The sequence below is a fragment of the Coregonus clupeaformis genome, chromosome 12, assembly GCF_020615455.1.
Source record: "Coregonus clupeaformis isolate EN_2021a chromosome 12, ASM2061545v1, whole genome shotgun sequence".
NCBI classification, from domain to species: domain Eukaryota; kingdom Metazoa; phylum Chordata; class Actinopteri; order Salmoniformes; family Salmonidae; genus Coregonus; species Coregonus clupeaformis.
In genome coordinates this window covers 11,097,154-11,111,981 of record NC_059203.1, presented here as the reverse complement: position 1 = coordinate 11,111,981, position 14,828 = coordinate 11,097,154, and the positions used below count along the sequence as shown (strand labels likewise).

The 14,828-nt window shown below is 44.1% G+C and overlaps 1 protein-coding gene across 4 annotated transcripts in view; it reads right to left on the bottom strand.

The window, feature by feature from the left end:
* LOC121577725 (ephrin type-B receptor 2) overlaps positions 1-14,828 on the bottom strand; it is a 168,844-nt gene that overhangs the window by 15,657 nt on the left and 138,359 nt on the right. For 2 of the 4 annotated variants that reach the window (XM_041891548.2, XM_041891552.2), the window contains exons 6-11: positions 7,669-7,793; positions 6,499-6,661; positions 5,626-5,734; positions 5,279-5,343; positions 3,540-3,662; positions 3,128-3,375 (exon numbers count right to left, since the gene is read on the bottom strand). In XM_041891548.2, coding sequence (XP_041747482.1) covers positions 3,128-3,375; positions 3,540-3,662; positions 5,279-5,343; positions 5,626-5,734; positions 6,499-6,661; positions 7,669-7,793 — 833 coding nt within the window. Of the gene's footprint in view, positions 1-3,127; positions 3,376-3,539; positions 3,663-5,278; positions 5,347-5,625; positions 5,735-6,498; positions 6,662-7,668; positions 7,794-14,828 lie in introns of all 4 variants that reach the window. The other 2 variants (XM_041891551.2, XM_041891550.2) reach the window with 2 other exon arrangements.

Here is a 14,828-nt window from a genome sequence, read left to right as displayed (position 1 = left end):
TGTGCCTTTCCATATCATGTTCAAGCAATTGAATTTACAACAGGTGGACTCCAATCAAGTTGTAGAAACATCTCAAGGATGATCAATGGAAACAGGATGCACCTGAGCTCAATTTGGAGTCTCATAGCAAAGGGTCTGAATACTTATGTAAATAAGGTATTTCTGTTTTTTATTTGTAATACGTATGCAAACATTTCTAAAAACTTGTTTTCAATTTGTCATTATGGGGTATTGTGTGTATATTGATGAGGATTTTTATTTATTTAATCCATTGTAGAATAAGTCTGTAACGTAACAAAATGTGGAAAAGGTCAAGGGGTCTGAATACTTTCCGAATGCACTGTAGTCCCGTGTAGCTCAGTTGGTAGAGCATGGCGTTTGCAACGTCAGGGTTGTGGGTTTGATTCCCACGTGGGGCCAGTATGAAAATGTATGCACTCACTAACTGTAAGTCGCTCTGGATAAGAGCGTCTGCTAAATGACTCAAATGTAAAAATGTATTTCAGGATGTTGTGTATCCATCGAATATCTGAATGAATGAATTAATGTAAACATTACAGTTTGGAAAACATAGCTTGTCCAAAGAAAGTGGTCCTTTGGCACAACTTACCCCAGGTATGAGGAAAGATGCCTCGCGAAACAGGGTAAGTTAACCGCTACCTTTTTAAAACCATCTATCTTTATTTCCAAAACACAATTCAACACAATCACAATCGGTCTTTTAATCATCTTTTAACACAGGCTTATCACCTAACAAACACGTTGTACTTTTTAAAACACTTTTAACAAAGGCTGGGCCATGTTGTTACCTCTTATCCCAGCGATAATGCCTTGCATTACACCTGGGAAGAAAGCACTTACATTTGCTCAACTTGCCATTGGCTCAACCATTTGCTCAACTTTCCCCAAGGCAAACATTTTGACTATATTAGCCCACACAACTACAATGATGCACTTTCATGCTAGGTTTAGGACCTCATATTGAATCTTATAGACCCCAACTGATGTATACAACAATCTTAAAAGTGTCTACTTTGGTTTAGATAGAAGCATTATGAAACCTCTAGCACAATAAATTCATTTGAAAATCAGTTTTTTGGACCTAACTTGCTTTCCACTTTTTCCGTGTGGTTTCTTCCTTCACAGACTCCATGAAATGATGACCTCTTCCTAAATATTTGGTCAAATTATTCATTTTGTGTACGGTTTCCTAGAAACAAGGGTGGCTCAACTTACCCCTTTGGCTCAACTTATCCCACCCTCCTCTACCATTTGTTATGGTCATTACATGGCCCTCAACTTTTGCTACTTTCTCTGCTTGTTGTTGTCTCCATCCATCTATTAGCTGTGATTGATCAATTTGTCTCATTTTCTCACTTTAGCTCTACCTTGGAGATGCAACACAGCAGTGGGAGCTGCACCAGGAGCTGTAGGGGAGCTGATCCTTCAGCTGGCAGCTCCTATCTAAGGCGGTCGTCTTCACTAACCCCCTGCTGGCTGACCCTCCTTCACAGAGCGCCACGTTCTAAAGCACTGACGCTGTCAGCAAACGTTGTCATATAGTGAGGTGCCACAGTGGTGCTGTGTTGTTTGGAATCCAATGTGCTGTCAAATATGCTTAACACACAGAGACAGAGACACAGACACACAACCCTGTCAAATTCAAGTGAGTTGGCATACCGTGTCTCGGAGGTCTGAAGCAGAATGCTAATAAAGTTCATGTTTTGCACCTCCAGCAGTAGACAGAGCAGCAGTCTGATGACAGGAGGATGGCTGCCAGCAGACAGGGAGGATTAAAGGGAGGATTTTGATGTGTATTTTGATCCACAGAGGAAGAGTTTTAAGTCTCAAGTTTATAATATTCTCGAATAGCTCAGAGCTGATACTCGTCAGTGTGCTCTCCTGCCCTGAGTCGTGAAAGCCTTACTCAGTATGATCCATACAGAGGCTAACAATGTGACGAAACTAAGGCTATAACAGAGGTGGTGGAGGGGGGCGTTATCCACATAGACTGACTAGTAGCAACATCAGACATATCTAAAGATGAACATAGTGATTTATATCAAACAGCAGAAATAGTTGGCTCTTGTTAATTATATATGTTTTCCATATTTTATAATGATGGTGTTTTCACTCACAATTGATTTAAAGTGAAGTAAAACTAATTGGTGGAAAAATTCTATATATTTGTGAAGATTTCCATAAATCACTAGTTTTTTCCCCCTTACTTCTAACCCACGATGAGTCCAATAAGAGATTAAAGCTTTTGGACACCCAGTCACATCAGGAAAAACATGCTCCCATTTAGCTGACATGCTACAGACAGACGGCACAGGACTGGCTGACAGCTGACAGCAGCCTCTCATCTACAAGCCAACTTAATTCTCTGAGAGCTGACATGTTTTCTTCTTAACTCTCGCTAATAATTTGAAACCCTCCCAAGGTGAGGTTAGATATCTGGAATGTATTTTCTGAGATATGAGTTCTATGAGTTCTGCAATTCATGCAATATGTTTGACTAAATGTTAAGGTGCTGAATAACATGTTAACAGAGGCATTTTGTGGCATAAGTAGAAAGCCCTATAAATTCATAGGTCCTTTTCCTTTTATGTGACTCAAACAGGAGGACTTACTGTGGGTTAGTATGACAAATACAAAATGAGAGCATGACTAACTTCACTGAAATGCTAACCTCACTCACCAGCAGCTAGTGAGCTACTCTACTTAGACTCCATTTTACTGTAGTCAAACATGGAGATCAAGGGGAAATACTGTATAACAGCCAGCGCTAGTGGCAGCATAACATAAATCAATAATTGGACCAGACAGACACTCAGAGAACATTAATACTGCAGCTTGATTGGGTAGAAAATGCGCGCTCTAAGGACTCGCTCTAAGGCTCATTGATGGACACTATGCTAAGTAAAGAGGAGTTCCACATGATTAATGTTCTGCATATTAATGTTCACTTGAACCTAGATGGGTTAGCATTAGGATGTGTATTTAGCAGTCATTTCCCAATGTGTGTGTGTGTGTGTCTGCATGTCTTTGTCTACCTGTCTATCTGCATAGCCATTAGTATTAATATTTGACTCAGTAGGACAAAGACAAACAGTGCGTAACTCACTCTGAGGAAGGAGTCCAGTGATCCATTCTCCATAAACTCAGTGATGATCATGACGGGGGTGCTCTTGGTGACCACACCCTCCAGGTGGATCACATTGGGGTGGTCAAACTGACCCATGATGGACGCCTCAGACAGGAAGTCCCGCCTCTGCTTCTCTGTGTAGCCCGACTTCAGCGTCTTGATGGCCACAAACATCTCCCTCTTGCCTGGGAGCCTCAGGTTCCCACTGCACACCTCCCCGAACTCTCCTACAAGACACAACATAGAGGCAGAGGGACAGTTAATGATAGGAGATGTCTGACAGAGGTTACAAACATTAACATTATGAGCCAAAATGTAGTCCCTAATTCATTGGAATACAGACAACATTCAAAATATTTAGTTGTAAAGAATTACTGGCCTTTCTCTTTACCTGCACCAATGACTTGCTCAATCTTCACACAGGAGATGTCAATCTCCTTAGCAAACTCCCTCACAGCCTCGTTGGGGTCCTCATATGTAAACGGATCGATATATATCTTCATTCCTGGAGTCACTTGGAAAAAGAAGAGGCCGATATAATTTTGTAGTCTGACATACACACACACAAACTCTGCAACAGTGTCTGTATTTAAAATTCAGAGTGTGAGTAGCCAATGCAGTATATTAATATGATTGAGTCAGAGAGGTTAGTGTTAGTGCAAGGTAGGAATGGTAGGATTGGCTGGGGGCCTCAGGACTATAATAATCAATGGGCAATGACATGATATTCCCAGTGAGTTGTTGGCAGTAATAAGGCAGGTTAATGTATGTATCAGCTCCAGAGAGTCATAGCAGACCATTAACACCCAGGAGAAGCAGCCGGTCACTATACTAGTATCGCTCTCTGCTCTAGAAAATAAATTGGCTCTCTTAAACTCTGATGCCAGGTAAATTGGCTTAAGGTGGCCTTTAAGTGTTCAGTGACTTAAGTGTCCCAGGTTTCAAATCCGATTATTCTGGCTCTTACTTCCACATCTCGCCTGAGGCTTTTTGAATGGATATTGTGATCATGCACAGACAGTCAGAGAAGCTGAGAAATATGCATGGAGTAGAGTCATGAAACCTGCATAGCAGACTAAACTGAAGAAGTGTTCAGGAACAGATGGCGAGCCCCCTGAAAGTCCCCAGTCAGAACCCTCCTATCTCTTCCCAAACTATGGAGCGATCCAAAGACCACCCACCAGAGCATGGCAGAGACCACCTGACACAGGGGAGGAAAGCCAGGAAAACTGTGACCATCAGTGTGGGGATAAAGACACACACAGGGGAGTGGAACTGTATTATTAGCTGTGAAATGCCCTCAGTCTCTCTGGCATTACTCCCCACTGAATTTCACCCGGGAAGAAACAAGTTCTGTAAATACAGCATTTACTGCAATCTTTATTGATTACACATGGGAAAGCTGTCTCCATTGATAAGCCCGGCAAGCGGAAGAGCTAAATAGAAAAATATAGAAATAAATAAAACTGAAATAAGCTCAGGGAGGAAATATTTCAGACCATTTCTGTTTAGCTGAGTGACGGAGGGGAAAACGATAAGCCAAAGCTCCCAGAGAGAGCCAAACTAGTTTAAATTACGGCTCCTGAGCTCCAACTTGAAGATTTATTTCTGTATCATGGAACGATCCAACTATAAACCCCACCTTCACAACATGGAAAACAAAATAATTAATAAAGGCCATTCCTTCACAATCTCCTTAGAATTTTTCAGCAAATGCAAATGGTGTGTGTGGTATTAGCATGTTAATGGACTTAACTAGCTAAGAGAAGGCTAAATGCTATTTCCACAACAATGGAATTAGTTGACTATGAAATGAGACCATACAGCCAACACACACTTGTACACGAGTTATGTTGGGATAAATCCTAGCATTAAGATGGTTGAAGAAAACAAGAGACAAGACTACACATGGAGAGGTGAGAAGAAGCACAAGGTTGGGAGGTAGCCAAGGACACTAGTGTCAGGTGGTAGCCATGGAGACAGGTGTGTGAGGCAGCAGAGGGTTGAACGTTAGCCATGGAGACAGCTGTGTGAGCCAGTAGCCATGGAGACAGGTGTGTGTGTGTGTTAGCGAGAGTGTGGGGGAGGTGCAAACAGTCACAGAGTGAGAGCGAGGGCTGGGTTACTCACTGTGGCCGCTGGTGTAGTGCTGCAGCTTGTCTGTGTACTCTGAGTCTGCCCTCTCAAAGCCACGCCTCCTGGGAGAAAGACAAAGAGCTATAGCGCTGGTCCAGAGAGGGGCTGTGGTCTATGTAGCAGGCCTTCCCGCTCCACAGCTAGCTAATGACCACTAAACACAACCAGCCTATGAACTATAAACCCCACCTTAACAAGCTACAGCACCCATTAAAGTACACTAATGAAGTAGTGGGGAAAACAACCACTAAAGCGAATGTGTCTAATCTGGCTGGCTTGTTTGACTGTTTGTGATAGGTCGCAGGCAGCATTGGTTGGCTGCTGGAGCATGAATGACTCACCGGTTGCAGACGATGACGATGACAACCACTGCGATGAGGAAGACCAGACCTGCAGCTGCAGAGCCGATAATGAGAGGCAGCTTCTCCTGAATGCTGGTGTTGTACTCCTCTGTGATTAGACAAACACACACAAACACACCATCACACACTGAAACATATGGGCCGGTATATGAGCGAATGCATATGGAGCAAGCAGTTGGTGACAGACAGACAGACGGTTGGGGAGACCAATGGTCATCTTGGCTGGCAGCACAAGACCTCTCTCCAAAGCCCACTGAGTGGGCTCAGATGCCAGCGATATGGCCGCCCGCTCGTCTATAACTGAGAGAGTGTGTTTGGGAGAGACCCAGCTCCCTTCCCTCCAGAGTGCTGCCAAACACAGGGAATCCAGCATGGCAGTAGGCACATAATCTCCACCTCAGGTCCTGACTGCTCTGTCTGGGCCGGAGACTGGGGAGGGCTGTGTCATGGGTTGTGTCCCAGGGTGGTACTGTATGCATTATACTGTGATGCTGGGTTCTCTTTTGTCTGGCGGCATGCTGGCTGCTTTCCGTGGAGGAGAAGAGAGCAGAGGAGTGATCAGGCTAATGATGGCCCTCGGCACTCAGGTAATGAGATGTTTAGAGAACACCCAGGTTGCTGTGCTAACATTAGATGGGCTGCTTAGCAGCCAGGGGAGAAGCTAATCTGCCAAGCAGTGTCCTTCTATACAGATTAGACACTTTAACCTGATGTATGTTTTACATTAACCCACATTCATTGGGTCTATGTTGTCATGGTCCAGGTTGGGTTGATGGGCCATGCATGGGATGTGATAACTCTACATCTCTCTATGCTCTATCTGACTTGAAGGAATGTTGGCTGCACCCTCACCTTCAGTCATGGTTTGGAAGTAGAGCTTGCCGCTGTAGCGGCCAAATCCGGCCACAGTCCGGGCACGAACCAGGAACACATAGATCGCGCCTGGTTTGAGACCGCGGATGACCACTGTGTTGGTCTGGCTCTTTATGATGGTTGAGTTGTACTCGGTCTGGTCCTGAGAGAGTAGGAAAGACAGAGGGAGAAATATAAATCAGTGCCTTCCACAGAACAATTACCATACGCATGCATTAATTTAGTGCCTTAGAAGAATAGGCTGATGAGCAAAGTAACTAAGATACAGACTCAAATGTTTCTAACACTGATGTATCTATTTGATCAATCAGAATGAACAGAGAATGAAAAGCAACAGCCGGAGGCAGAAGGGAGGCAGTTTCAGGTCAGCTAGAATTAGTTTGTTTGAGCTGTGAGTTCTGACGATCAGTGCAACCTTCATTGCCACACCGCTTCTCTCTCCCCACAAAGCTGACAGGTCTGTCTGGAAGAGGAGACTAAAACTGTGCCGGCTGCTGCCTTAAACCAATCACTCAGCAGCATGATTACAGTTGTGAGTTCTAAGCCACGGCAGGGGCCGGAACAATTGTTTTGACAGCTCTCCTCAGCAGTGTCTAAGAAAATAATTAGACTAAAAAGTGGATCAGCATGGCGCGCAATCACAGAGGAGTCCTCAATGAACGTTGTGTGTGTGTGTGTTCTGGTCTGGTCTGCTCGTATCTGTGTGTGTGAGCAAGTGTTTGTGTGTGGTAGTGTTTATTGTGAGAAAGTATGCTGATTTTGAGGAGTCTGTCTGTTGAATACTATTTTTATGGCAGTCAACGCTCCATTGTTTCAACCGCAAATCTCTCTGGCGGGCTGAGAGCGTTTCCCTTTCCCATTGACTGACCGTGATTATAATTGAAAGGGATCAAGCAGAAGTTGTACGCGTGATTCAGAAGCTATGTCTGCCTGCCTCAGAGAACACACTGTACACCAATAGGCAAAGACATTCTGAATTTCAATTTGATAGAAAATGAGAGATTTGTTTTGCAGTCAATGCATACCCTTATTTGGCCCTTCTGAGGTGAAGGACTGGCAGACTCAATGATATCTTTATGTGTGTCTGTGTACATGGAGGTGAGATAGCGCAGACTGTTTGTTAATGGGTAGTGTGCAGTGGGTACCTACCTTCTCATAGTACTGCAGTTCATAGTCCAGAATGACTCCATTGGGCTGGTCTGGTTGAGACCAGGACAGAGTGATGCTGTCCACGGTACGACTGACCTGGTGCATAATGGACACTGTCGATGGAGCTGCAGAGAGAGTCATAGATAGAAAGAGAGTGATATACAGACACAGAGGGAAAGGAACGTGCATAACAAATAAAAATGTAGCTTCACAACATTCAGTCACTACGATTAGCTCTGAATCATATAATTAGTTCAGAATCATATATCTGAGTCATAAAATCTCATCAAACAGATATCAAACAGATGCCTACTTCACTGAACTATGTAACGCCATAGTGATAGTGATATGTTGATAGTTGGTCTCATCGTGACTAGACATGCACTGTATGTAGACAAGTCAAAACACACTTCATTTGAGGGGATTTTCCAGCACTGACTCAGTATTATTTCCATGATTAATCCGTGCTTCCCACACTGTCAGGGTGTGAGCGCAGTGTCTGTCTGGCTGGCTAGCAATCATTCCCCTGGCCGCATCCTCCTAGCAAGACAATTTGTGGAGCAAGCCCATTTTGTAAGGCACATAAAACCAGAGAAAATCACCAGAACCACAAGTATGCAATACACAATTGTCATTTTGTTTTTTAAGCCTTCTATTTGTGTAATTGCAGTCTATGTTTACGAATATTTCTTGTGGATGACAACTTAATACACACTAGTAAACGGTTTGAAAGTGCAAGGACAAAAGTTATGGTTATGGTGGACAGATATAGAGAAGTATAGCATTTATTTTGATCACATAATATGTGGTAATCACTGTGTAGAAATAAGCCAGATCCTTTCAGCAGTAGTTGAGCCATAAAGGACTGTTGAATGGGTAGGGTTGTTGGCTGCCTTTATTCGAACAAAACCAAAGGCCAAAACTTGCTACTTTCTTTTTAGTAAGGCTAAAGGGTCATGGAGGGGCATGCTATCCATGCGCCCTCATACAGCCATTAACATTAGTGCAGGGTGCTGTGGGTCAAAGTGAAGATAATGCGGAAGATGAACGCACTGTCTGGGGCTGGGAGGGCAGGATTTATTGGCCCCGGACCCCAGCCTTGGCTGCACACACAGCCCTCAGTCAGCAGCACAGTGGCTCCCCAGAGCCCCAGCCATAAAGACAGAGGCCGCTCCAGCGGCACGCGCTCTCCATGGAAAATCCACTGACTGGAAAACCCTCCCATCCTCCCTCCCTCAGCCCCACCCACCATTATCTCGGAATCTGGGGGAGTGTGTGTAGTTAACATCTCATTATAAATCTCAGTGTTCATTTATTTTGTTGTAGTTCATGCAACAAAATGCTGCTAATTGCTGATGCTATCTACCACGCCACAAAAGAGCATTTCAGATGGGGTTTGGATTAGAATGCACATGTTCAGTACTGTAGTGTAAAGCCCATAGCAGCTCCCAGTGACCAGTGTGCTGTAAGACATGATGATGGAGAGGGCATTTCATTCTCACCAGCATGTGAGCCTTGCCTCACATGCCCTCTGACCCCAACAGAAGCCTTCATACAAGGACACTAATCATGAGATACTGTCTAAACAGGGATGTCCCCATATGCCATCGGCCTTAGATAATTAATAGGCAGCCTGTAGTTTCATCTCCTGCAGCACTTGCACAAAGACAGCCTGTGATTCTGCCATGAGCATACATAATCCTCTTCAGAGAGACCCAGAGGAAACTGGACTACTCACAGGCATTTCTTCAATCTCACTGTCCACTGACTTTGTTTGCAGTCACAAGACAGCCTAATAAGACAAATAGTCACTCTACTGGGAACTCAGGAGTATCGCATTACAGATGTACATATATTCAGGACTGCATGCCACTTGCTTTTTTGTCCATAGCATTTCCAGTAGACAGGCGGTGTAGCCATCTCTGGTAACCTAATCCCAGGCAGGGCAAACAGACAAAGGCAGCATATGTCTTCATATACAGAGGATGGACACATGCCAATTTAAAAGCTGTCCAAGAAGGACATTGTGGTTTCCTCCGATGGAAGGACGTCTTCCGGACTTCAGCATGACAGACGAAATGTCTGTATCTCACCAAAAATAACTATTGAGGAAAAACTAAACAGGACAACAGAGACCAAAGAAGACGGAAGCCCTACTGTTACTGCTGATATGGGGAAAATGTGTGTGGCATGTCGACTGTACTGCAATAATTGTATAATTTTCCACTTGATACGCCAGAGCATAGAGAGGGCTAACAGCAGAGTCTCTGCCATGAGGAGGCTGATAATCACCAGCTAGTAAAATATATAGTAAAATAGTCATGGTGGAGCATTCAAGCTTTCCAAATGATTGCTGCTTGCAACGGTACAGCGATGAGGACTATTTATCAAGAATCCTAGGCGTTTAACTTTTTCCTGGCAAGCCTTGTGTGCTGACACATTAGAACGATCATCCAGCACAAAAGAGGGCTCAGAGGGAGCGTGAGTCTGCGAACAAACTCATCAGGAACAGATAACGTTTGCATTATCTCAAGTATATCCAGGCCCAGAGTTTCTGAATAACATCCCAACATTTTGGGAAGGTAAACCAACAATACTGTGCTATCTCTAGATGGGAGGGTTTAGAAGAGAGGGTTTACATGAGAGACCCTAAGGTGACATGCTGAACGCGGAACGAGAGAGCTTGTTTCCTGGCAAAGTTTGGTTTATATCCTTTTTTTGGATCCCGCAATGCGGTTAGCCTCAGTTGCTGTGACCGCTACTTTCTGTCCAGACCAAAAAATCTGAAGTTGTTTGACGTAGCTAGCTACTAGCCTAGCTGGTAGCTATCAAGCTAGCAGGGTTTTCCAAGAATACATCCAGAGTCCAATGGCAGCGAGTTTTACACCACTCCAGCCAACGCTTGGCATTGCGCATGGTAATCTTAGGCTTGTGTGCGGCTGCTCGGCCATGGAAAGCCATTTCATGAAGCTCCCGGCAAGCAGATATTATGCTGACGTTGCTTTCAGCGGCAGTTTGGAACTCTGGAGTGAGTGTTGCAACCGAGGACAGAAGATTTGTACGCGGTACGCGCTTCAGCACTCGCCGGTCCTGTTCTTTGAGCTTGTGTGGCCTACCACTTTGCGGCTGAGCCGTTGTTGCTCCTAGACATTTCCACTTCACAAGAACAGCACTTACAGTTGACCGGGGCAGCTGAGTTACAAACTGATTTGTTGGAAAGGTGGCATCATATGATGGTGCCACGTTGAAAGTCACTGAGCTCTTCAGTAAGGCCATTCTACTGCCAATGTTTGTCTTTGAAGATTGCATGGCTGTGTGCTCGATTTTATACACCTGTCAGCAACAGGTGTGGCTGAAATAGTCAAATCCACTCATTTGAAGGGATGTCCACATACTTTTGTATATATAGTGTATTTCTCTTTGGACAAATTAACAACAGACTTTCAGCATGTTTATAGAGAAGGGCACTCAAAATGTCGGCCTACTGCACTGACACAAATAACTGATGATTGGCTGAAAGAAATTGATAATAAGAATATTGTGGGAGCTGTATTTTTAGACTTCAGTGCAGCCTTTGATATTATTGACCATAATATGTCATAGGAAAAATGTATGTGTTATGGGTTTCCATCCTCTGCCATATCATGGGTCCAATAGAACACATGTCATCAACCACAGCTAGTGAAATCACTGCAACCCTAAACAAAGAGTTGCAGTTCGTTTTGGAATGGGTGGCAAGTAATAAACTAGTCCTGAACATATCTAAAACTAAAAGCATTGTATTTGGTACAAATCCTTCCCTATGTTATACGTTCTAGACCTCTCAATCTGGTAATGAATGATGTGACTGTTGAGCAAGTTGAGGGGACTACATTTCTTGATGTCACCTTAAGACTGTAAGTTGTCATGGTCAAGGCATATTGATTCAATTGTTGTAAAGATGGGGAGAGGTCTGTCTGTGATAAAGAGATGCTCAGCATTGTTAACACCACAGTTGACCAAACAAGTCCTGCAGGCTCTAGTTTTATCTATGTAAATACTGACTATTGCCTGGTGATATTGTCAAGTGCTGTCAAGAAGGACCTAGAAAACCTGCAGCTGGCCCAGAACAGTGCAGCACGTCTTGCCCTTCAATGTACACAGAGGGCTAATGTCAACAGTATGCATGTCAGTCTCTCTTGGTTCAAATCAAATCAAATCACATTTTATTTGCCACATCGGCCGAATACAACAGGTGTAGACCTTACAGTGAAATGCTTACTTACAAGCCCTTAACCAACAATGCAGTTTAAAGAAAAATAAGTGTTAAGTAAAAAATAGTTAAGTAAAAAATGAAAATAACAAATAATTAAAGAGCAGCAGTAAAATAAAATAACAGTAGGGAGGCTATATACAGGGTGTACCGGTACAGATTCAAAGTGCGAGGGCACAGATTAGTCGAGGTAATTGAGGTAATATGTACATGTGGGTAGAGGAGAGACATACTAGCTCTGACAGACATACTTACCCCACCATACATGCCATACATGCCACAAGGGCGCAGTCCCCAAATCCAAAAAGAATTCAAGGCAACACACAATATTAGATAGAGCCATGATCACATGGAACTCAAATTACTCAAGCAAACAGCAAAATTAACTTTAAAAAAAACAAATAAAACAACACCTCACAGCACAACTATCTGACCTAAATAACTCTTAGACATATGGATATGTACTGATGTGTGTGGGTAACTGTCAGTAATGAGGGTAACTGTCAGTAATGTGGGTAACTGTCAGTAATGTGGGTAACTGTCAGTAATGTGGGTAACTGTCAGTAATGTGGGTAACTGTCAGTAGGACCTTTTTTGGTCCTATTGTTCTTATTTTAAATGTGTGTAGTTCAGTCCTTGAGTTGGTCTTGTCTATTCATGTTCTGTATTATGTCATGTTTTATGTTTTGTGTGGACCCCAGGGAGAGTAGCTGCTGCTAAAAGACATTGGGGCTTCGGGCTCTATTCTAGCATGACACTCCGGTTGGGGCCCTATTTTGTGCAACATCCCAATAGAAGTTTTACTGTTGTGTTTGAACACCTACTGTAGTAACCTCCATAATCAATCAAAGATGGACTTTACAGAGTTATTTCCACTCATGTAAATCCATGCCAATTTAATGGGGCATGCTTTTGCAAACACAGAGAAGCAATTTCAATTTACTCAGGCCACTGATCTATCCCATGTACATCCTCTACCCAGTCTGTAAATAAATATCTCTACTGCTTGTTCTGTACTCTTCTATTCTGCTACATTCATTTGGTGGGCTTTGCCTTCCTCCCTCCCCTGCATGTGCCCCTCTCTCCCTCTCTCTCCCCTCCTCCCCGTCTTCCCCCAAGAATGCTGGTCCCCTTTCAGCTCAGCCTATTGATTCTGTTCCCTTCTGAGCTTGATGGGCATCTTCATTAAGCGAGCTGGTGGACTGAGACCAGGCTGGCCTTTGATGGCTGAAAGGCATGCAGGATGGGAGAGGCACAGGAGAGGGCCCCCTGCCCATCACATCTCACCCTGCTTGGGCCTGAACAGAGCCTGGGTCTGGGTGCAGGACCACGTGGGCCAGCTGGAGCTTCAGTCACCAGAGAGACAGTGAAGCAGCAGCCATTACAGAGCCATGCTCCGAGGGGTGAGAGGCACAGTCATTATAGTAATCACAGTTGCAGTTTGTGGTTGGGAGAGACAATGCCACTTCAAGTGATTTCCCCTTTCTCCCTTTGTTCCCCTTCTCATCTTTAAAACCCTGCACTATTACAATAAAATCTAGTGAAATGCAAAAAAAACATGGTTGGAGAGACAGAACAGTCAACCTTCTATCTTGGTTGTTGAATATGGGAAAGTGACTTGGATTTTGGACTTCTCTTTGAATATCTGACTTGCCAATATGCAGCATGGTCTATGACCATGTGGCTTTGATTTGATTTGAGGTTCTGGTGCAGGGAGCAACGCTATGATTTGGGGGAGGATGGGGGAGGTAGCGAGAACAGGTCAGCCCTCGTAAATCCCTGTCCCCTTTCACAGTAAAAATCAGTTTCCTCCACGGCACCGTCTCTCCCAATGGGCCGACCAGCTGCCCCTCCACCATGCAGTCAGACAGCACTCCTAAACAGGCTGTTGGTGCTGCCTGCACTCTCTCTCCCTCCGAATGCTCTCCGTTTACGAGCCGTGCTTCGAGAGCTCTTAAAGGGGGAGGCCTGTATTTGCATATACTTTTAGCACACTGGCAGCCGGCCCTGTTTCCCCATCTGCAATGGATTGTGGGTTTTTACATCTCCAAAGAGTTTCCAATGTAGTAAAGCTACATAAGCAAGATTTCAGTTCATCAAGCTTTAAACCATCTGCGCTGGAAAAGATTGTGGCCTTAATGCACTCGTACACAAAAAGCTAATTCTAAAATAGGCACTCCAGGGGCTTAAAAAGATTTCAGACGCTTACAGGGAGGTTAGATCTAATCTAAGCACACTACGCCACCAAGTAGTTCTGCTCATCCAAGACCTAAAGCAGAGACTGGAGAGGAGTGAGGGGACAGTGTTGAGAGGCAGGGTGGGGACTCTCTCTGCAGTTACTTGGCAGCCACTGGTAGTAATACAGATTTACTCTGCTGGGCTTGGCCCTGATTGGTTATTCAGTTTGGGAAATAGTTTTAGCAGTACGCTACAGGGATGGGCATCAAAGCTCTGACTCACAGGCTCTAGACTAGCCACAGTTAGTTCATTCAGCATTCAGATTAAAAAGGTGTAGGCCTTCAGAAGAGCCTGAGCAGATGCTATAATACAAAACCATTGTCCTGGATAATCTACTGTGTACCGGACATCGAAAGACTGGATGCAGAACATTTGCTGTAGTTACACTGCACATCAATTAACTTTTGATACCCGCTGATACATTGCTTATCTGCATTTACAGATAAGGATTTATTATATGACACACAATCGCCAGGATTTAAAAAATAGGATCTCAGCTTAGAAAGGTCCTGAACTCAATTTACATAAAACCTCATGGGAAAGACACGTGCGTGTAACTCATGATCTTAGAGATTCATGCTTTTGACCTCACCAATGTCACACTGAAAGGGAAGACAATATTTGAAAGGACACCAAGGTTGTTGAGGCAAAGAATGCGGTCCCTCAGATT